The 23,314-nt window shown below is 43.9% G+C and overlaps 1 protein-coding gene across 1 annotated transcript; it reads right to left on the bottom strand.

Moving 5' to 3' along the window:
• Positions 1-1,296: 1,296 nt before the first annotated feature.
• On the bottom strand, positions 1,297-21,826 carry LOC132394638 (zinc-binding protein A33-like). Its single transcript, XM_059970992.1, has 7 exons — positions 20,796-21,826; positions 15,757-16,309; positions 15,572-15,667; positions 15,255-15,488; positions 6,163-6,185; positions 5,949-6,061; positions 1,297-3,439 (listed from the first exon to the last, which is right to left on the bottom strand). The coding sequence occupies exons 1-7, from the start codon at positions 20,885-20,887 to the stop codon at positions 2,880-2,882; spliced, it is 1,671 nt and encodes a 556-aa protein (XP_059826975.1). The 5' UTR covers positions 20,888-21,826; the 3' UTR covers positions 1,297-2,879.
• Between the last annotated feature and the right edge of the window lie 1,488 nt (positions 21,827-23,314).

Below are 23,314 nucleotides of genomic sequence, written 5' to 3'. Positions count from 1 at the left end.
TTTCCCAAAGTGGAGGAGTCTAGAACCAGAGGGAACATCCTCAGAATTGAGGGACATTCATTTAGAATAGATATGAGAAAAACCCTTTAGTCATAGGGTGGTGAATCTGTAGAATTCAAGCCAAATTATTTAAGGTGGAGGTTGATAATTTCTTGAGAAATCAGGGTATCAAAGCTTAGAAGGTGAAGGCAGAAGACTGGATAATAAATCAGTCATGGTGGAATGGCTGGGTGGACTCTATTGGACAAATGGCCTGGTTCTGCTCGTTTGTCTCATGGAAATGCACAAAATTCTTTTCAGACTGATGATCCTCCTCGGCATGTTTAAAACTAGGTGTTTTGGCAAGGGATCAGCCATCCATGACACAGATGTAAGAAATGTCTCCACCAATGGCCAGTGATCATTTGGTATTCCATAGATTAAAACTTACCTGTACTTGTCACATATGTATTGAAGCATGCAGTGAAATGTGTCATTTGCAGCAAAGCAAACCAGATTGGTGAGGTTGATGCTGGGGGCAGCGTGCAAGTTTGGCCATAATTCCAGTGTCAATATAGCATGTCCACAACTCACTTACCTTAACTGTAGGTCTTTGGAGCCTTGCAGTGGTGGGCCAGGGGGAACATACTGCACAGGATTGAAATAAGCTGCAGAAATTTGTCAACTCAGTCATCTCCATCAAGGACACTAGTCTCCCCAGCATCCAGATTAGTTTCAAGTAGCGATGACTCAAAAAGGGGGCATCCATCATTAAGGACTCCCGTCACCCAAATTATGTTCTCTTTTCATCACTACCATCAGGGAGGAAGTACAGGAACCAGAAGGATCACATGCAACAAATCAGGAACAGCTTGTTCCCCTCTGCCATCAGTTTTCTAAGTGGACATTGAACCCATGAACACTACCTTACTACTTTTTTTTCATCTTCTGTTTTCACTGGGAATTTAACATAAAAAGTATTTATACACTTACTGTAATTTACCATTTTTATTGCTATGTATTGCAGTGTACTGCTACTGCATAACAACACATTTCGTGAGATATGCCAGTGATATAAAACCCGATTCTGATACCGGTGAACCCAGAGGAAACACACGCAGTCACGGGAGAACAACAGATTTCATGCGTGCAGCGATGGGAATTGAACCCTGATCGTTGACTGCTGGTGCTGTAAATTGATTGTGTTAACTGTGACACTACTGTACTGCTACTTAAGTGACATTCTCCTCTCAAGTGTCCTGTTGAGGCTCCATTGCTGAGAATATTCGGGGTGGAATCTGGGTAATTTTTGGAAACTATGGACTGAAGTCATGTTGGAATTGTACAGGACAGTGTCACGCAGGTGAAGTAGCTTAAGCTGAATTTATTATCATAAAACAAAGCACAAACCACACTAAATGTTACATATTAAGTTACAAATATATCCACAAAGATTTCAGGGCTCACGATTCTTAGTCTGTACATGATTGTTGCTGCCGTCAGGGAACTTGATTGTCGCTGTTGTCGGGGAACTTCAAATTCTGACTTGTGAAATCATCCTGTGTCTGTCCTCAGCACCGATTGTGATCCCTCAGTCTAGGAGAAATCCGAAGCACCGAGTAAAAAGTGCCTCAATAGATAGGCTTCAATCCACAAGCATAGCAGGACACACAGAGAAGGATAAACTATTTGATCTTTTGTTCTCAGCACAGTTTCTTTCATTCAAACAACTCATGCATTCATCGACAAACATCCTGATGCCAACGGTGCCTGAGACCAGAGAGAATCCAGCTGCTTGTACAGATATGTTACATGCTGCAAGCTCACAAAGAGTTAAAGCATCACTTGGAAATTTTCAGACATTCATCTAATATTTTTATGAAATTAAATACACCGCAACACAGGTAGCCACTCAGAAAACCCACTTTTTGTGGCAACAAACTGTTTGATAAAGCAGTCCCCTAATCTACATTGGGTTTCACAACCAATGTGCAGAAGACGCAAACAGTGCAAAGACAAAAACTACTAATAATAATTCTATCACCCAGTAGCACTCACATCTACAGTACAAAATGTTTTGAGAGGTTGACCATTTCCTTCCTCAGCAAAGGACCTGGACCCATTGCAATTTGCCTATTGCCACAATAGGTCTACGGCAGACGCAACCTCAATGGCTCTTCACAAGGCCTTAGATCTTTGGACAATACAATCACCTATGTCAGGATGCTATTCATCGGCTGTAGCTCAGTGTTTAGCACCATCATCCCTACAAATAGATCCTCGACTTCCTTACTGAAAGACCACAGTCTGTGCAGATTGGTGATAATGTCTCCTCCTCGCTGACGATCAACACCGGCGCACATCAGGGATGTGTGCTTAGCCCACTGCTCTACCCTCGCAATACCTATGATGGAGAGAGTGGCTAGGTATAGCTCAACTAGCACCTAAAAATTTGCTGATGGTACAACAATTGTTGGCAGAATCTCAGATAGAGATTAGAGAGTGTACGGGAGTGAGACATACACCTGGTTGTGTGGTGTTGCAGCAACAACCTTAAACTCAACATCAGTAAGACCAAAGAGCTAGAGAGTCAAGATCCACTGCCCTGCAGCTGCTGCTGATGCACTGTGGACGCGATGTAAGGCCTATTTTTTCCATCTTTATGTTTTCACAGAAGTATTTATCTTCTGTTTACGGATGCAGGTAATCATTAAAATTAGTAAAGTGACAGCTGGAATATCAATTCCCTGTTTATTTACTTTTCAGAAATATATATTTCTGCTGGTTATTTCCAGGCTCATTGTCGTTTTGCAATGTGGATTTAGGGGATGCAGAGGGTCCCATTAAGAGCCAAGATTTTGTCAGCAGGGATTCCACCTCAGAGCCCCTGAGCCCCCCTCTTAGCGCCAGTCCCGACACTCCACTCTTTGGAGGCCTGGATCAGAACCAGAGTAGATTATTAGCCACTTATTTTCATCCCCAATCCAGAAGAAAGGATAAAGTTTCTCCATGAATTTATTCCCAGTGAAGGTGTGGAGATGAGACTTGGTCTCCACTTTGTAAAATGAAACTGTCCCAGCCTCGTAACTGAGATAAATTCCCACCCTCCTGGGGATGGGACCAGCAGGGAAACGGGGGTCAGGGCAGCCATTTACAACAAATCTGTCGCCACTCCGCCCAATGGTCCACACTCCAGCTTCTGGTTTCAGTGCGACCCACTCCTTCCTCTCCACTGACTCTACGGCGACTCCCAGACTCCAGCGCCGATTCCCCGCCACCTCCACCTCCCAGTAACATCTCCCTGTCGTGAATCCCTCTGATCCCAGTACACTAACTCCAGCAGTAAACCTCTTCCTGGTGTCAGGGACATCCCTCCGTGTCCGGATCCGTCTCACACTCTTCCGATCCGCGGATAACTCGAGCCGCTGATTTGCTGTTTCCACATCCAGGGTGACAGAGACTGAGTGGAGAAGCAGAGAATTAGAGAGTCCCCGGGGATGGGGAGGTGTTTAATGAGAGATTTGGACAGAGCGGTACTGGGACTAGTGACTATGGCATTCAGGCACATGCAGATCATCAACATTAATCTTCCCCGAGTTGCACACAACTGCATTGTATTGCCCACCCATTCAGTCCATATGAAGGGTCTCGGCCCAAAATGTGGACAGCTTATTCTTCTCCATAAATGTTGCCCGACCTGCTGAGTTCAGCACTCTGTATGTGTGTGGATGTATCCCTCTGGATATCAAACATCTGCAGAAGTTTTTGTGCTTACAATTCTCCTTTCAACATTAAACGTCTGCATTTGTCCTCACATTCAAAATGCTGGAGGGACTCAGCAGGTCAGGCAGCATCTATGGAGAGACATGAAAAGTCGACCTTTCGGGTCAAAACCCTTCATCAGAACCCTGTAATGATGACTGTTTATTCCCCTCAAACACAGGAAATCCAAAGCAACACACACACAACGCTGGAGGAACTCAGCAATCCAGGCAGCATCTATGGAAAAGAGTAAACGGCCGATGTCCTGAAGAAGGGCCTTGGCCCAAAGTGTCGACTATTTACTCTTTTCCTAGCTGCCTGGCCTACAGATTTGTGTGTTGCTCAGATTTCCAGCATCTGCAGCATTTCTTGTGTTTATGCCAATGCACACAAAATACTGGAGCTTCTCAGCAGGTCAGGCAGCTTTGATGGAAATGAATTAACAGCAGACATTTCAGGCTGACAGCCTTCTGCACGACTGGAAAGGAAGGGGAAAGATGCCAGAATGAAAAGGTGGGAGGAGGGGAAGGAGGTGGGTGGGAAAGGTAAAGAGCTGGAGCGGAAGGAATCTGATAGGAGAGTAGATGGATCATTGGAAAAAGGGAAGGAGTAGGTGACCAGGGGGAGGTGATAGGCAGGTGAGAAGTGGTATGAGGCCAGAGTGGGGAATAGATGAAGAGGGGAGTGGGAGAATATATTTTTTACCGAAAGGAGAAATCGATATTTATGCCATCAAGTTGGAGGCAACCCAGATGGAATATAAGGTTTTGCTCCTCCACTTTGAGGGTTACCTCATTGCAGCACGAGAGGAGACCATGGACCAAACATGTCAGAATGGGAATGGATCAGAATTAAGATATTTGGCCAGTGCTTTTGACGGATGAAGCGGACCAGCTCCGGTGTTATGGCTTTCTCACATGCTGCCTGTTATTTCTGTATTTTCTATTTTGGGTCCAGTAGTTTCTGTGTCTGTATGGCGGGAGTGGTTGGCATGGAAGGAATTGCCCAAATTTTGAGTACAAATCCCATGAGAGGAGAGAGGAGAAATGGCCAGTATAAAGAGGGGAAGGGTCGCAGTGTGACAGGAGTCCACCGGGCAAATTGTGGCTGGGAGGGGAGGAGAGGGGAGCAGGGTTGGAGTTGCTCCACTGCCCTCCCCAGGGTGACTGTTAAACTGAGGCAGACAATGTATGAGATGCAGGTGGAGTGAGGTAGGGGGAGGAATCTTGTCAGCAAAGGAGGAGATAATAAGAGTCATTAAGGGAGAATTGAATGACAGATGGAACCAGAACCCAGTGGAGGAGGGGGTGGAAAGTGTGTGTGTGTGGAGGGGTGGGGAGTGGATGTATCCATGAGGGGGAAAGGGAAGCAGACAGGTGATGGGAGGGAGGGGTTTAGAAGAAAAGAGACCACAATAGGAGGATCATAGGAGGGTAAGAATGAAAGTGTGAGAGAGTGGGACAGTGTTTTACTTAAGTGGCAGGGAGAGTAGCAAACGAAGAGGAGGAAATTAAAAAGGTGGCCATTTTTATCTCCATCTTCCTCACTTTTTGTGTGTGAGTGTGTGTGACAGAGAGAGCGAGCACACATGCATTATTGTGACATACAGTAGAAACAAATTTCAGTGGTTGTACTGCTTACTTAAACTTACTGGTAAAAACATAACTTTTTTGCATCTTATCTGCATGTTCACCTGGTTGTGATTGTGAACACACATAAATGTCTCAATTAAAGAAAATATTCTAAAAGAGATATGAACACTCTGAGGCTCTGGAGACAAGGCTGCCAGGGTGGCGAAAAGTGTGGAAATGTAAAGACTGTAATGGAAACAATTACAGTTACAGTTATAAAGGTTTGAAAGTCATTGAATGGTTTATTGTATATAGTCTTATTTTTGAATAAATTATATTTTGTTTAATAAAAAATAAATAAATAAAGCCCCGGGAAATTTTGGGAAGCTTCCCTCGCCCCAGCAGAAACAGCGGGGCTTCTAGGGAGGAAGAGAGATCACAGGAAGAGGTGGACTCATTGCCTCAGTGATATTGGAAGTTTAGGGAATGAAACTCCAAACTGAAGGTGGATTATTTGTATAAGTAAGGTAGTAATATTAATTAGGTCCAATTTGAAGCATAGAGTAATACTCTGTTATTCCTGTATAACATGAGTCAAACTGTAAGTTGTGAATCGGGACATTTAGATCTATTTACCAGGCTGAATGTCATCGAACATTTCCCTCCACACCGGGAAAGGTAAAGGCCCATTGAATTCTCCCAATGTAAGAGCCCCATCCGTGATAGTCAGTGTCTGGATATTTCCCACCCTGCAAATTTTAAACATGTTAATTTAAGTATTTGAACACAAAGTATTTTCTGAGATAATATCAAAAAGTTTTGCTAGGGTTCAGGTAAGATCAAGTCCTACCTCCTCTTCTGACAGCATTCTTCCTGCAAAAAAAAACAGAAATCAGAATGGATAGATACTGAGCACATTTGGTTCCAGAGGTCGGCAACCTGCGGCTCCAGAGCCACATGCGGCTCTTTGATCTCTGTGATGCGGCTCCCCGTGGTTTGTTAGCTTTTGAAATGTAATTCGAAATTTGAAGATTATGGTGATCTTGTACAATCTGAAAACTTTGCGGAGACACCGTTTCCTGGCACATCCGAACCGGCTCACAATTAGCCAGCGTTCAGGCTAAGGGAGATAGCCTACGGGGGTTTGTGAGTACGTGTCTTTTGGAGCATCCGCGCCCACGGGGGGTGGGTTGAGGGAGGCTTTAAAGCAAGGCTGTTTAGTTCGAATAAAGTTACCTTTGACTGCAGTCTTTATTTTAGCGCTGCGTGTAGCGCTACACCGCTACAACGTGTTTTTTATCGCTATTAATATACATCACCACTGCCAATGCCTGACACCCGCCAGTGCGCGCTTTCTTTTAATTCTTCGATCCAAGGTAGGCTAACTATGGAGTAACCTTCAACCCAACGTCTTTTTTTCGGAGTTCAAAATGTTTTTGTTGCATGCAGAAATGTAATTTCGTTTTCTCTGCAGGAGTTCATCAATTTCATAAATGCAACACATTATAGTTTGTTTATACATAGCATAAAGGCAAAAAAAAACCCGTTGTATGCAGTGTTATTTCATTTTGTGGCTCCCAGTGTTTTCTTTTCTGTGGGAAATGGGTCCATATTGGCTCTTTCAGTGGTAAACGTTGCCGACCCCTGGGTTAGACCATAAAACATGGGAGCAGAGTGATGCCATTCGAACAATCGAGTCTGTTCTGCCCTTTCCATCATAGTGGATTTATTATCCCTCTTAACCCTTTCTTCTGCCTTCTCTCTGTAACCATTGATGCCTTACTAATCAACCTCCGTTTTAAATATACACAATGATTTGGCCTCCACAGACTTCCCTTGCTATGTACTTGACCAAGTCATCACACTCTAGCTAAAGAAATTTCCCCTCATCTCTGTATTCTGAGGCAGTGCCCTCTGGTCATACACTATCCCACTATGAAAAACATTCTTGCCATTTCCACTCTATCCAGGCCTTTCAATATTCAGCAAGTTTCATGAGATTCCCCCCTCAGTCATCTGTACTCCAGGGAGTACAAATCCAGAGTCATCAAATTCTTTTTATATGTTAATCTTTTCATTCCTGCAATAATTAGTTGGCTGAAGGGTTTCTAATGAATTAGTTCCTGCTGTTGGAAAAGAGAGAGAGAGAGATACCACTTCTACCTCTTCCAACGATTCTGAGTGAGGCACAGAGAGATCTTTATGTACTGACAATTACCTTTATTGTTCAAACTAACTAATGCGTGAATTCATACACTAAATACCTTGTGCACACACCTGCTAAGTGTCCCTGACTCTCCTGGATAGTCAAAGAATAGCAAAGGTATTTCCCGGGCGAAGGAATTTACGCTAGCCAGGCGCTCCTTGTTCCTCGTGGTCCCGGCTCACTCTCCATATGCTTCACGCAGGGTTCTTCTCGCTTGTGTCTGCGATGGTTATTCTTTGAAGTTACCGCCACCGGCACACACAAAGCATCCACTTTATATACATTGCGTATCAATTCAAATGTCGCATTCCCGTGTCATTGGCCGCAGGTCATGTGTCTGGCCTTTAACACCTGGTCATTGGCTCTGGTCCAAAGCAGCATCCATCTATTATCCTTTTCCCATCAAGGGACAGTTGCTGACTCATGGCTCTTTGTTCTCAGTCAGCAATGAGCTCGAATCACCTCAGGCATTCACAAGTCTGCATGTTATAGCCAACCAAAGAACACCTCACAAACAACTCCTTATTTGGAAATGACCTCCAGTCCAGCAGATTACCTGGTCTTTGTGTCTTCTTTAAAACACTAATCAAGTCCAGCATGTCAAGCTCACAAAATGGAGAATCGAGTGTCTTCACAAAATGGCAGCCTCCATCCCCCAAGCACACGGCAAGAACAAAGACTGCTTCCACTGTCCTGAATTCACTGATTTGAAGATTGTCATTCTTTCTGGCCAAAACTGCCAAAGGGTTTCTGCCCAAAACGTTGACTGTACTCTTTTCCTAGATTCTGCCTGGCCTGCTGAGTTCATCCAGCGTTTTGTGTGTGTTGCTCGGATTTCCAGCATCTGCAGATTTTCTCTTGTTTGATCAGTTAGTTGGTTGTCAGAATGTATTCATTAACATTTTCTAAATTTATAATCAGAGCTAGTAAGCTAAATCTAGATAATGCGTTAAAGTAATACTTCCCATCCGTATTCACAAATGGACGTTGTAGCTAGAATATTCATTAAGGGTAAGTAAAGTTCTATGATATGTTATTAACATGAGCAGGTATAAGAGGTCATACCAGATTGAAAGTTGATTTAGTTGATCTGCTAAGCATGGTGGTATAACAGCTAGCAAAACAGTACAGGCAACCTGGGTTCAATTCCCACCGCTATCTTTAAGGAATTTGTACATTCTCCCTGTAACCATGTTGGTTTCCTCTGGGTGCTGCAATTTCCTCCCACAGTCCACAGATGTACCAGTTGATAGGTTAATTAGTCATTGTAAATTATTCTGTGATAAGGCTAGGGTTAAATTGGGGGATTGCTGGGTGTCACTGCACAAAGGGCCAGAGGGATGTATTCTGTGTGATATCTCAATGAATAAATAAATAAATTCTGCTGTGGCCATCAATGGAGCAGACTGCAAATTCCCTACTGGAGATCTTTAAATTGTCACTGACCACAGGTGAAGTGTCAGATGTTAGAAGGACAGCAAATGAGGCAATTTCCCTCAAGCATGGCAGCATGGACAAAGCAGCCACTTACAGGCCCGTGATCCAACGTCAGTGACAAAAATCTCCGAAAAGAAAACAAACTTCTGAGGGACAAGGTTGGGGAACACTAGAAAATGTAGGGATTAATCAAAGGGTATCAGTGAGACTTTGTTAGAGAGAATCCAGACTGAACAGTTACAATCAAATTTTTTTGTAGAGAAAACAAAGTGCACCAATGAAATCAGTGCAGTTGACAAAGGTTATATGGACATCAGCTGGATAAAGTTTCAGAATCAGAATTCGGTTTAATATCTCCAGCACGTTATAAATGTTGTTAACTTTTTGGCAGCAGTATAATGAAATACATGATAAATAAATATAGAGAAAACGGAATTACAGTAAATATGTGTGTGTGTGTGTTAAATAGTTAAATCAAAATAAAAAGTGCAAAGTAACAGAAATAAAAAAGGTAGTGAGGTAGTGTTCTTGAGTTCAATATCCATTTAGAAATTGGATGGCAAAGGGGAAGAAGCTGTTCCTGAATTCCTGAGTGTGTGCCTTCAGGCTTTGATACCTCCTTCCTCATGGTAACAATGAGAAGACGGCATTTCCTGAGTGGTGGGGGTCCTTAACGATGGATGCAACCTTCCTAAGGCACTGCTCCTTGAAGACGTCTTGGATACTACAGAGGCTAGTAGCCATGATGGAGCTGACTAATTTTACAAGCTTCTGCTACTTACTTTGATCTTCTGCAATAGCATCTCCACCCCCCCCCCCCCAGCCCACTCACCATACCAGACAGTGATGCAGCCAGTCAGAGTGTTCTCCACGGTGCATTCAAGACTTTTAGTTGACAAACCAAATGTCCTCAAACACTGAATGAAAGCTGCTGTCTTGCCTTCTGTCACAAAGGAAACTGGTCCAAAAGCTTAAAGCTCACAGAATCCAAGGCATGTTGCTAAACTGGATCTAAAATTAGTAATAATAGGAAGTAGAGGATGGTATCAAAATATAGTGGGTACTTCTGAAAGAAAATAGGCCTGACATTCATGATTGGATACCTATCCCTGTTGCTGCCTGTAAGACTATTCTTGGATATTGCTGATATGAATGTAGATAAACAGAAAGGTTACATCAAAACATACTGTGAAACGTGTCACTGGTGTCAAAGCAAATCAGCAAGGATTGTGCTTTGGGCAGCTCACAAGCTTCGCCATGTTTCTGGCACCAACAGAACATACCCAGAACTCATTAACCTTAACATTACATCTTTGGGATTCATGAGGAAACTGGAGCACCCAGCAGTCACAGGGAGAATATACAAAGTCCTTGTGGGCAGCAAAGGGAATTGAACATTGAATTGTACAGCAATGTACTAATCACTACTCTACTGTGCCACCCAAAATTGGAAGCATAACTGTCCTTGCAGTGACCGTAGACTCGAGGGCATGGAATTACTGGGCTTATCCGTGGTGATCAGAAGTTATTGTTGATCTGAGGAAGATGCAGCTTGTTATTAATTCCTTATGACCAAGAGGACCACGAGGCCTCAAGCTCTCCACTGCTTTCTCAATAAAAGTTCCCCCTCCACCACCACCATCCCCCATCTGGCAGAACTGCTCCTCACCCTCAACAGTTTTTCCTTTGGCTTCTCCCACTTTCTCCAGGGGTAGTCATGGGCACCTGCATGGGACCCAGCTGTGCCCACTTCTTTGTTGCCTCCATAGAACAGTCCATGTTCTAAGCCATCCCCAGTAAACAATTTCAATTCTGATTTGACTCCATTCCCTGTTCTGACGTGTCAATCCCTGGCCTCCTCTTGTGCCAAGATGAGGCCACCCTCAGGGTGGAGGAGCAACACTTTATATTCCATCTGGATACCCTCCAACCTGATAGCATGAATATTAATTTCTCCTTCTGGTTAACAAATTTCTCAACCCACTTCCTCTATTCCCCACTCTGACCTATCACTTTTTCCCATCTGCCTATTACTTCCCCTTGGATCCACTCCTCCTGTCCTATCAAATTCTTTCTTCTCCAACACTTGACCTTTCACATTCACCTGGCTTCACCAATCAACATCCAGCCAGCCGCTTTCTACTCCCTCCCACCTTTTTATTCTGCCATCTCCACCCTTTCTTTCCGGCCCTGAAGAAGGATCTTGGCCTGAAAAGTCAACTGTTTATTCATTTCCATAGAAGCTGTCTGGCCTGCTGAGTTCCTCCAGCATTTTGTGTATATGTTGCTTTGGCTCTCCAGCATCTTGCTCATGTTTATGATATTAATTAGTTGGTGAGATGATATACCAGTGGTAAATGCATTATTAATCTGGTGAAGTCAAACATGATGCAGTTTGGCAAGAGTAATGAAGGGTAGTGCCTTGGGGGAACAACACATCAAAGTTCAAATTAAATTTATTATCAAAGTACATTTATGTCACCAAATGTGATTCATTTTCTCATGGGCATTCACAGTAGATACAAAGAAACATAATATAATCAATGAAAAACTACACAGAAACAAAGATGGACAAACATCCAAAATGCAAAAGAAGACAAAATGTGCCAATTTTAAAAATAAGTAAATAGTAAAACATTAGTAATAACTGATATTGTGAACAAAAGTTGTAGAGTATTTGATAGTGCGTCCATAGGTTGTGAATCAGTTCAGGGTTGGAGTGAGTGAAGTTATCCATGTTTTTCAAGAGTCTGATGGCTGTAGGGTAATGACTGTTCTTGGACCTAGTGGTGTGAGACTCAAGGCTCCTGTACTTGCTTCCTGATGGCAGAAGTGAGAGAAATGTCTGGATGGTGGGGGATCCCTGATGATGGATGCTGCCACAATTGAGTGAGAGAAAGAGGAAAATTGATGTAGAGAAACAGAGCAACTTGTTGAATAAATCCAAGGATTCCTGAAATCAGGTGATGGGAGACTTCATATGAATACCTCTATCTTCTGCTGGGGCAGAGATTAGGAAAGAGTGCAGGTTATTGTTATAATTTTATGAAGAGATTATTTAGGCCACATCTGGAGTGCTGTCTGCTGTACTGACCTTTGGGTTTTGAAAATGACGCACTTGCACTGGAGGGCTGCTGAAAAGATTCACCAGGATTTTCTCTGAGAAGCAGCAGTTCTGTTATGTGAACAAACTTGTTGCTTTCCTTGGAGTGAATGTCTGTGTGTGGGGTGACTGCACAGAAGTATAAGAAAGTTATGAGGAACATGAACATGATAGATAGTGAGAAAGTGCTCTCTATGTTGGTGTTGTGAACCTAAGGTCCAAGATCTGGTGCAACAGGGCAAGAGCTTCAGAGAGAATCTGAGAATCGTTTTACCCCCACAAGAATGCAGTTGGAATCTGGAATATACTACCTGAGGGGATGATGCAGACAGGTCATCTCACGATTTTTACGAAATATCAAAAGGAACGCGTAAATAGCTAAAGCAGAGACAGCTAAAAATAAAGTGGTGCTAAATAACAATATTGTCAGTGGATTCCTGATGGTTGACATGGATTTGGAGGGCTGAGGAGCCAGTAATGTGCTCCATGACTCAGTGACCCTTTGATTAACTTGTAGCTCTAAAACAGCAGAAACTGAGGAGGAATTTCTTTAGCCAAAGAGTAGTGAGTCTGTGGAATTCATCATCAGACATGGCAGGAAAATGAGTTTGAAAGGGATGGAATGTGGAGCAGATTGAATGAACTGAATTTGCCTAATACTGCTCTTATGTTTTGTGTTCTAATTACACCAAAGACATAAGCACAAAAGATTTTGCAGATGCTGGAATTCACCCAGCTCACAGGTGAATTTGTTGAGGATTTGATACAGTGATTGGATTTGATAAAATCAATGTGGATTTGCATTACTAAAGAAACTAAGTTGCTAAACAGCTAAGGAAAACAAAATCAGTGAGCCAATTAAAGCTGCCTTTAAAACACCTCCATAAGGCTAGGCCTTGAAACTGTTAAATTACTGTCATTTGAATTTGTTTTGATCTGTTGGCAAATGAGGTCCTCAGGAAAGTCAGTGAAATATGAACACTGTGGCCACTTTATTAGGTACACCCCCACCTAATAAAGCACCTGACACCTGAATACCTCAGAAACTGCTGATATCCTGAGATCTTCATGGTCAACAGTCTCTGGAGTTTACAGAGAATGGTGTGAAAAGCAAAAACATCCAGTGAGCAGCAGGTTCTGTGGCCAAAAACACCTTGTTAATGAGAGAGGTCTTCCAAGAGCACTTATTGTAGGGTTTGGAGTCTTGTGTGCTTCAATGACCTGGACAACTATGTTGGCTGCAGTCAGGACCCTGTGCTTTGCTCTTGGTAGGGTCACCCTAGCCAAACAGGTCAAAGAGTAGAGGGCAGACTAAGAGTGGTTCACCAGTCCTCTAGGTCGGGGGTTCAGCTCAGGGCTAATAACCCTGACTGGTGAAACAAAAATTGTTATAGAAACAGCAATGAAGAATCCTATATCTGTGTGCAATTGTATCCCTTAATATCCACCCAGGATTTGCATAACTGACAGTAGAGAAAAGCAAGAGGAAGCTACTGGCATGATGAAGGAAGCCCTGAGCACCCCCAAGATCAAGACCAAAATTGGTTTTTGGAGTGCATGAACCATGTACAACACTGGCAAGCTAGCACGAATAACTGCAGAAAGCATCATTACAACCTACATACACTGGGTGTCAGTGAAAGCAGATGGACAGGGTGGGAAGACTAAAGGCAGCATGTGGTGAAACAGGAAGAGAGGCCACATTGAGGTGAAGCTGAACCAGAGCTGTGTTCTGTCCACATCCTCATACAGGTCAGAATGCTGTGCATGACAGAGAATGACTTTGCCAAACTGTCATCACTCCACACCATGAGCACCCGGAAGACAACCCATATTTTCTGGCCCACCACGCCCTGCTCCTTCAGTGCCATCCAGAGGACAGAGCCACAATCATACTGAGGAAACGTTAGAGACGGATTGGGCAGAGGCCAAATCCACCATCAAGATAGCACTTCATTAGAACCCTGAGGTGTGAAGGAAATGCAAGAGACAACTTGCTGCCATACCGTAGAGGCAGAAGTGAGGACCCTTAACCACGAATGGGGCACAGTAGAGAAGATGGCCAAAGACAGACAGAGATGGAGGACCTTGATTGCTGCCCTAAATGCCAGCAGTGTAACAGGCAGTAACTAGCTAATGAGAGAGGACCGAGGAAAATTGCCTGACTGGTTCAAGCTGACAGGAAGGGAACAGTAACTCAAGGAACAACATGTTACAACAGTGGTGTGCAGAAGAGCCTCTCTGAATGCACAACACATCTATCCTTGAAGTGGATGGGCCACACTAACATACAGTCAGTGACCCTTGTCGAGTTAGAAGTAATCAGCCTGGGTGTTATTCTTGATTCAGACTTGAATTTTAAATCCCACGTAAGGGAAGTGACAAGAGCAGCATTTCTACACTTCACAAATACCGCAAAGGTACAGTCATTCCTGTACTGAAAAACTAATTCACACCTTTATATCAAATAGACTAGATTACCTCAATGCACTTTCCACTGGTCTTAAAGCAATCTATTGACAGACTTCAACTCACTCAGAACATCACTGCGAGACTTTTAACCAAAACCAGGATGAGAGAACATATCAGTCCCATACCACCTGCTCTGCATTGGCTTCCTGTATATTTTAGAATTGATTTTAAAATTCTCTTATGTTTTAATGGTCTGCTACGAAGTACATCAAAGAATAATTTTCAAGATGTCATGTTCTGACACAGGTCTCCTAAATTTAAACAATCTCCCTCAAAAATAATTGGCAGGTCAGCTTTTTTGAACTATGCTCCTAGACTGTGGAATTCAATCCCTAAAACCATAAGGGATGTAGACTCAGCGACACTTTGAAACACCCGCTCAAACCCCCATTTATTTCATTTTGCACACTAACATCTTTAGTCTTTTACTTTCATGTTTATTTTTGTTTTTTTTAATTTTATTTTCAAATTTGAACTTTTATCCCATGTAATGCGCTTTGAACAATACATCTGTATGAAAAGCGCTCTGAAAATACATATTATTATTAGGTACAGGAGATGCCTAATGAAGTGGCCACTGAGTGTAGTAGCCTCAAAAACGAACCAGCTGGTCACTTATGTCGAGATAAATAAACTTGGCCTTGTTAATATCATTCTCTAACTTTCACCCATCATCACTGTCTGCGCTGTATATACGGTTCTGAACTGAACTATACTTCCTTACCTTCAAAAATATCACTCCATCTGTCTGCTCCATCTGCTTATGCAACTTTGAGATTTCCTCTTCAATTGAAGTCAAATTACTCTGAATCTCCCGAAGAGTTTTCTCCATTTGACCCACAACCATCTTCTCCCGTATTTTGAGATCTCTGATTAAACGCTGTTCTTTGTCGGTGAGACATTGACGCATTCGAGTGAACTCGGACGAGATGTGGGACTCCAGACTGCGTGTCTGATCCTACCGAATGAAATGTAAACATCTTTATATAACACAATAACTGGAACAAAATAAATTGAAAAAATAACAAAGGGAGACTTTACCCGAATCTCAGAAATCTTCTGTTTCTGTTGCTGCTCCATTTTGAGAATAGCCGATTTTCTCTCAGTGAGTGACGTGAAGGAAGATTTCACCTGCTCCTGGGATATTGTAGAAAATCATGGAACAACAGTGTTAGAGAGATGTGTGTAATTAATTAGATCATCAAACGTGCCTCCTATTTCATTACCTTGTAAACTTCAACAGCTTCGTTAATCGGCATAAAGTTATGAGACTTGTGCTCCCGCGCATCCCTACAGATCAGGCAGATCAGCGTCTTGTCAGTTTCACAAAACAGTTTCAGTTCTTCCTCATGTTCCTCGCAGTGAAGATCACTTTCTGTCTCTATTGGACTCAGTTTCAGTTTTCGAGCTTTATCAGCTAGTCTCACTAAGGCCCGATTCCCTCTGAGGGTTATTTCCTGAAACTCCTCTCTGCATTCCGGACAGATGTTTCTCGTCCCCTTTTTCCAATACTCTGTGATACAGGGACGGCAGAAGTTGTGTCCGCAGTCCAGTGACACCGGGTCAGTGAAGAAATCCAGGCAGATGGGACAAATTACCTCCTCGGTGAAATTCTCAATTTGTTGTTTTGAAGCCATGTTGTTCCCGGACACTTCCTGGTCCAAATTCCTTTCACTTTCGGTGAGCAACTGAACCCCTCGTAGTACCGCCATTGGCCACAGACGCGCTGGAGTTCCCAGGGCCACGGTCCGTTCGCTGCAATAGAGCGCGGTGGGGACTCTGCGGGGACATGTTCGAGATGATACTAACAAGCCTGAATATATAAATAGTAAACTAGCGGAGTCAGGTAAGTGTTGTGCCCCGTGAGAAGCAATCAATAAGACTAGCGCTATACTTTCTGGAGTTCACAAACAATGATACTGGACTGGAATGAACCAATACAGTTACAAGGGCTAAATGGAAAGCCTGGCCTTTTATCCTTCGAGAAGGTGAGGCGAAAGCATGATTTAGGTAAATAAAATTATAAGGGAGGGACACATTCACACACATTCCAGCGCCAACATCGTGTGTTCGGCAGAACGACACAGTACACAACAACCAGCAGAACCCCCTAACACCCTCTCTCCCACCCACCTGCCCGCACACAAATAAGGTGGAAGTGAAACAGAGGCGAAATGAATCAGAATCAGATTTAATATCCTTCAAGCTAATGGTGTAGCCATGGGTGCTCGACTGGGTCCCAGCTATGTCGGCTACTTGGAGCAGCCAATGTTCCATGCCTACACTGGTGCCGCTCCCCCTCTTTACCTACGCTACATCGACGACTGCATTGGCGCTGCTTCCTGCACCCGTGCCGAGCTCGTCGACTTCATCAACTTTGCTTCCACAGCTACCTGACTCTCTCAACTACCTCAGCTAATACCTCTTCCCACCCTGTTACTTGTAAATAAAACGCCGTCCCCTTCTCTCAATTCCACCGTCTCCGCCACATTTGTTCTCAGGATGAGGCTTTTCACTCCAGAACGAAGGAGATGTCCTTCTTCTTCAAAGAAAGGGGCTTTCCTTTCTCCACCATCAAAGCTGCGCTCAAACTCATCTCTTCTTCCACGCACGGGGTTTGTCCTCACCCCATCCTCCCGCCGTCCCACCAGGAATCGGGTTCCTCTTATCCTCACCTACCACCCACCAGCCTCTGCATCCAGCACATAATTCTCCGTAACTTCCGCCATCTCCAACGGGATCCCACCACCAAGCACATATTTACCCCAACCACCCACTTTCTGCTTTCCACAGGGATCAATCCCTACACAACTCCGTTGTCCATTCATCCCTCCCCACTGATCTCCCTCTTTGCACATCATTGCAAGTGGAACAAGTGTTACACCTGCCCCTACACCTCCTCCCTCACTATCATTCAGGGACCAAACTGTCCTTCCAGGTGAGGCAGCATTTCACCTGTGAGTCAGTTGGGGTCATTGACTGTATCTACTGCTCCCAGTGTGGCCTCCTGTATATCAGTGAGACCCAACCCTAGACTGCAAGATCACTTCGCTGAACACCTACACCCTGTCCACCAGGAAAAGCGGGATCTCCCAGCGGTCGCCCATATTAATTCCATTTCCAATTCCAACATTCCGACATGGCCTCCTCTGCTGTCGCAATGAGGCCATGCTCAGGTTGGAGGAGCAACACCTTATATTCTGCCTGGGTAGCCTCCAAACTGATGGCATGAACATTGACCTCAAACTTCTGGTAATGGCCGTTCCCCATCCCCTTTTCCCTCTCTCACCTTATCTCCTTCCCTGCCCATCACCTCCTTTGGTGCTCCTCCCCATCTTCTTTCCTCCATGGCCCTCTGTCTTCTCCTATTAGATTCCCCCTTCTCCAGTGTTGTATCTCTTTCACCAATCAACTTCCCAGCTCTTTACTTCATTCCTCCCCCCACCACTGGTTTCACCTAACACCTTATGTTTCTCCCTCTACACTCCCCACACCTTCTAACTCTGCTCCTCATCTTTTTTCTCTAGTCCTTCTGAAGGGTCTCAGCCTGAAACTTTGACTGTTTCTTAATTTCCATAGATGCTGCCTGACCTGCTGAGTTGCACCAGCATTTTGCATGTGTTGTCTTGGATTTCTAACATCTGAAGATTTTCTTATATTAGTGAGGTAGTACTCATGGGTTCAATGTCCATTCAGAAATCTGATGGCAGAGAGGAAGGAGGGGATAGAAGAAGCTATTCCTGAATCATTAAGTGTGTGCCTTCAGGTTTCTGTACATTCTTCCTGATGGGAGCCATGAGAAGAGGGCATGTCCTATGTGATGGGGGTCCTTAATGATGGATGCCGCCTTTTGAGGCATTGCTCCTTGAAGAGAGTGTCAAGTATCAGCAATGCATCTGCCTGAGAGAGAGTGCTTGAAACTGGGTGGCCAATCTCATTTAAGAGCTATCTGGATGAGCACTTGAAAGAAACAAGAGATTCTGCAGATGTTGTAAATCTTGAACCACACACACACACACACACACACACACACACACACACACACACACACACACAACAATGCTGGAGGAACTCAGCAAAGCAGGCAGAATCTACAGAAAGGAATAAACAGTTGTTGCTTCTGGCTGAGATTCTTCATCAGGACTTCATTTGTACAGGGCATTGGTGAGGCTGCACCTGGATTACTGCATTCAGTACTGGCCTCCTTACTTGAGGAAAGGTTTTGGAGGCAGTACAGTGTAGGTTCACCAAGCTAATTCTGGAAATGAGGGGTTTACGTATGTGAGGACCATAAGACCAGTGGAAAGGACCTTGACAATTGTGGGGATGACTTACAGCAGACAGAAACACTTGAGCATATAGACGTTAATAAAGAGGACATGCTGGAGCTTTTGAAAAGCATTAAGTTAAATTAATAACGAGGACCGGATGAGATATACACCAGGCTACTGTGGGAAGCAAGGAAGGTCATTGCTGAGCCTCCGGCGATGGCCTTTCCATCATCAATGGGGACAGGAGAAGTACTGGAGGATTGGATGGTTGCAAATATTGTTCCCTTGTTCAAGAAAGGGAATAGAGATAACCCAGGAAATTAGAGACCAGTGATTCTTACTTCAGTGGTGAGCAAGTTGTTGGAGAAGATACTGAGAGGCAGGATTTATGAACATTTGGAGAGATGTGATCTGATTAGGGATCAGCATGGCTTTGTCAAGGGGAGGCTGTGCCTTACAAGCTTGACTGAATTCTTTGAGGATATAACAAAGCACATTGATGAAGGTAGATAAAAACACAAAATGCTGGCAGAACTCAGCAGACCAGACAGCAACTATGGGAGGAGGTAGTGAAGACGTTTCAGGCCGAAACCTTTCATCACTCCTGATGAAGGGTTTCAGCCCGAAACGTCGTCACTACCTCCTCCCTTAGATGCTGTCTGGCCTGCTGAGTTCTGCCAGTATTTCGTGTTTTTATTTATTTACAGCATCTTCAGATTCACTACTGTTGATGAAGGTAGAGCTGTGGATGTCGTAAATATTAATTTCAGTAAGGCATTTTATAAGTTTCCCCATGTAAGCTTCTTTCAGATAGTAAGGGGACATGGCGTAAAAGGAGACCTTGCTTTGTCGATCCAGAATTAGCTTGTCCACAGAAGACAAAGCATGGTTGTAGATGGTTCATATTCTACATGGAGGTCAGTGTTCAGTGGTGTTCCACAGGGATCTATTCTGGAACAACTCCTCTTTGTGATTTTTATAACTGACCTGGATGAAGAAGCAGAAGGGTGGGTTAATAAGTTTGCTGATGGCATAAAGGTTGGGAGTGTTGTGGATAGTGTGGAGGGCTGTCAGAGGTTACAGCAGGACATCAATAGGATGCAGAAGTGGCAGATGGACTTCAACCCAGATAAGTGTGAAGTGGTTCATTTTGGTAGGTCAAACAAGATGGCAGAATATAGTATTAATGGTAATGGCAGTGTGGAACAGAGGGGAGTAGTTACTGGAAATTAGAGAAGTTAATGTTCATGTTCTCAGGTTGGAGATTACCAAGATAGAATAGGAAGAGTTGCTCCTCAAACCTGAGTTTAGCTTCATCGTGGCAGTACAGAAGGATGTGGACAGATAGTTTGATGCGGGAATGGGAAGTGGAATTGACAAGTCTGATGAATGGGAGTCTGTGGCCCCCAGTCCGTGATGGGTCTCATCAGTGAGAAGGAGGCCGCACCTGGAGCCATAGATGCAATAAATCACCTTGATAGGATCGCAGGTGAAGTGTCGACGCACCTGGAAGCATTGCTTGGGGTCCTAGATGATGGCGAGGGACGAGGATTAGCAATCGTTCCGCATGCAGGGATAAGTGCCAAGAGGGAGATCAATGTGGAAAATTAGGTGGACGAGTGATTCACAGGTACAGTAATCCCTGCAGAGGTGGAAGTGAGCGATATGCCTGCTGGTTGAATCCTGTTGGAAATGGGGGAAATGGTGTGTTGTATGCGGAGATTCACGGACTGGTAAGTGTGGAGAAGAGGAGCCCTATCCCTGCTATTTCGAGGTGTAGGAATGGAGGGTGGTGGGGAGAGTGGTAACATATACAGTACACACTTTGATAAATTCGCCTTGAACTAAAAGTGATTTTTTTTTTCATTTCACAAATCCAAGTTGGCTGAAACTATTATTTTTTTCAAACTCTTCTTTTTTATACTTCATTATGGATTCCAATATATTCTCTCCTTCTGCCATTAGGCTAAAAGTTTAAAAAGTCAGAGACTCACAGAGTAGCTAAACACAGAAACAGGCTCTTCTGCTCTCCACTCCAGATCTCCTGACTTCCCTTCATGAAGTTCGCAGTCAGTTCTTTGGTCATTCTGACGTCGAGTGGTGGTTGTTGAAGTGACTCCACTCAGCCAGCCGATGAATCTCCCTCTTGGTCTCTATATAAGATTCTACCAACAATAAATTTATAGATGGCCTTTGAACCGTGCGTAGTGATGAATGGAGGGAGTCACACAGAAGGCTAAGTACGCCATCATGAGGTATGCCTGTGTAACACCAGCTTTATTTCCACTTTCCACATTCGATGTAATTCGGGAGTTCAGCGCCAATCTGCTCTTAACAGGGTTTCCGCGCAGTTCCTGACGCCGATCCCGGTCTCAGACTCCCACTCCTTACACTGGTCCCAGGACACCCTCCTTCAGCAGACATGGAGAGAAGCTGATTCTCAATCAGTTCCAAGTCTACAAGAAGGATAAAGTTTCTCAGTGTGGAGAAGAGATTTGGTGTCCATGCAGTGAAATGAAACTGTCCCTGCCTCGTAAATGAGATAAACAATCCCACCCTCCCGGGACTGGCTCGAAATAGGAATTTGAGTAAGAGAGAACACTGAGCTCAAGGTTACCCCGCACGATGGTCCAGAATCCCTCCTCCGGTCCAATTTCGACCTGCCCCTTTCTCTCTGCTCCAAGAGCACTACAACCTTGTCGTAGTTTGGAGGCTTGCGTGCCTCAATGACCCGGAGACTTATGTTGACTGGAGTTAGGGCTTTATTCTTTGTTCTTGGTAGTATCACCCATGCCAAACAGGTCAAAGGGTAGAGGGCAGTCTTGAATGATCTATTGGTCCTCCAGTTGGGGATTCAGCTCAGGGCTAACAACCCTGACTGACAAAACAAAATTGTTACAGAAACAGCAATGAAGAATCATATAACCATATAACATATAACAATCGCAGCGCGGAAACAGGCCATCTCGGCCCTCCTAGTCCGTGCCGAACTCCTAATCTCACCTAGTCCCACCTACCCACACTCAGCCCATAACCCTCCACTCCTTTCCTGTCCATATACCTATCCAATTTTACCTTAAATGACACAACTGAACTGGCCTCTACTACTTCTACAGGAAGCTCATTCCACACAGCTATCACTCTCTGAGTAAAGAAATAATCCCTCGTGTTTCCCTTAAACTTCTGCCCCCTAACTCTCAAATTATGTCCTCTCATTTGAATCTCCCCTACTCTCAATGGAAACAGCCTATCTATCTATCCCTCTCAAAATTTTAAATACCTCGATCAAATCCCCCCTCAACCTTCTACGCTCCAATGAATAGAGACCTAACTTGTTCAACCTTTCTCTGTAACTTAAGTGCTGAAACCCAGGTAACATCCTAGTAAATCGTCTCTGCACTCTCTCTAATTTATTGATATCTTTCCTATAATTCGGTGACCAGAACTGTACACAATATTCCAAATTTGGCCTTACCAATGCCTTGTACAATTTTAACATTACATCCCAACTCCTATACTCAATGCTCTGATTTATAAAGGCCAGAGTTCCAAAAGCCTTCTTCACCACCCTATCTACATGAGACTCCACCTTCAGGGAACTATGCACTGTTATTCCTAGATCTCTCTGTTCCACTGCATTCCTCAATGCCCTACCATTTACCCTGTATGTTCTATTTGGATTATTCCTGCCAAAGTGTAGAACCTCACACTTCTCAGCATTAAACTCCATCTGCCAACATTCAGCCCATTCTTCTAACTGGCATAAATCTCCCTGCAAGCTATGAAAACCCACCTCATTATCCACAACACCTCCTACCTTAGTATCATCGGCATACTTACTAATCCAATTTACCACCCCATCATCCAGATCATTTAGGTATATTACAAACAACATTGGGCCCAAAACAGATCCCTGAGGCACCCCGCTAGTCACTGGCCTCCATCCCGATAAACAATTATCCACCACTACTCTCTGGCATCTCCCACCTAGCCACTGTTGAATCCATTTTATTACTCCAGCATTAATACCTAATGACTGAACCTTCTTAACTAACCTTCCATGTGGAACTTTGTCAAAGGCCTTGCTGAAGTCCATATAGACTACAACAATTGCCTTACCCTCATCAACATTCCTCGTAACTTCTTCAAAAAATTCAATGTTTGTCAAACATGACCTTCCACACACAAATCCATGCTGTCTACTCCTAATCAGATCCTGTCTATCCAGATAATTATTAATACTATCTCTAAGAATACTTTCCATTAATTTACCCACCACTGATGTCAAACTGACAGGTCTATAATTGCTAGGCTTACTTCTAGAACCCTTTTTAAACAATGGAACCACATGAGCAATACGCCAATCCTCCGGCACAATCCCCGTTTCTAATGACATCTTAAAAATCCCCGTCAGAGCTCCTGCTATCTCTACACAAACTTCCCTCAAGGTCCTGGGGAATATCCTGTCAGGACCCAGAGATTTATCCACTTTTAAATTTCTTTAAAGCGCCAG

The sequence above is a fragment of the Hypanus sabinus genome, chromosome 5 (assembly GCF_030144855.1).
Source record: "Hypanus sabinus isolate sHypSab1 chromosome 5, sHypSab1.hap1, whole genome shotgun sequence".
Taxonomy (NCBI): domain Eukaryota; kingdom Metazoa; phylum Chordata; class Chondrichthyes; order Myliobatiformes; family Dasyatidae; genus Hypanus; species Hypanus sabinus.
Note: the sequence above shows the minus strand (reverse complement) of the source record. Positions and strands in the feature narration are given on the sequence as shown.

Excerpts from the sequence above, each read along its gene's own strand:
- LOC132394638 (XM_059970992.1), bottom strand. The coding sequence starts at position 20,887 with ATGACCAAAGAACTGACTGCGAACTTCATGAAGGGAAGTCAGGAGATC. Across the intron at positions 16,310-20,795 it reads TTTCTGTGTTTAGCTACTCT|AGTCCCCACCGCGCTCTATT; the intron begins GTGAGTCTCTGA and ends ATGTCCCCGCAG. Across the intron at positions 15,668-15,756 it reads AAGCTGTTGAAGTTTACAAG|GAGCAGGTGAAATCTTCCTT; the intron begins GTAATGAAATAG and ends ACAATATCCCAG.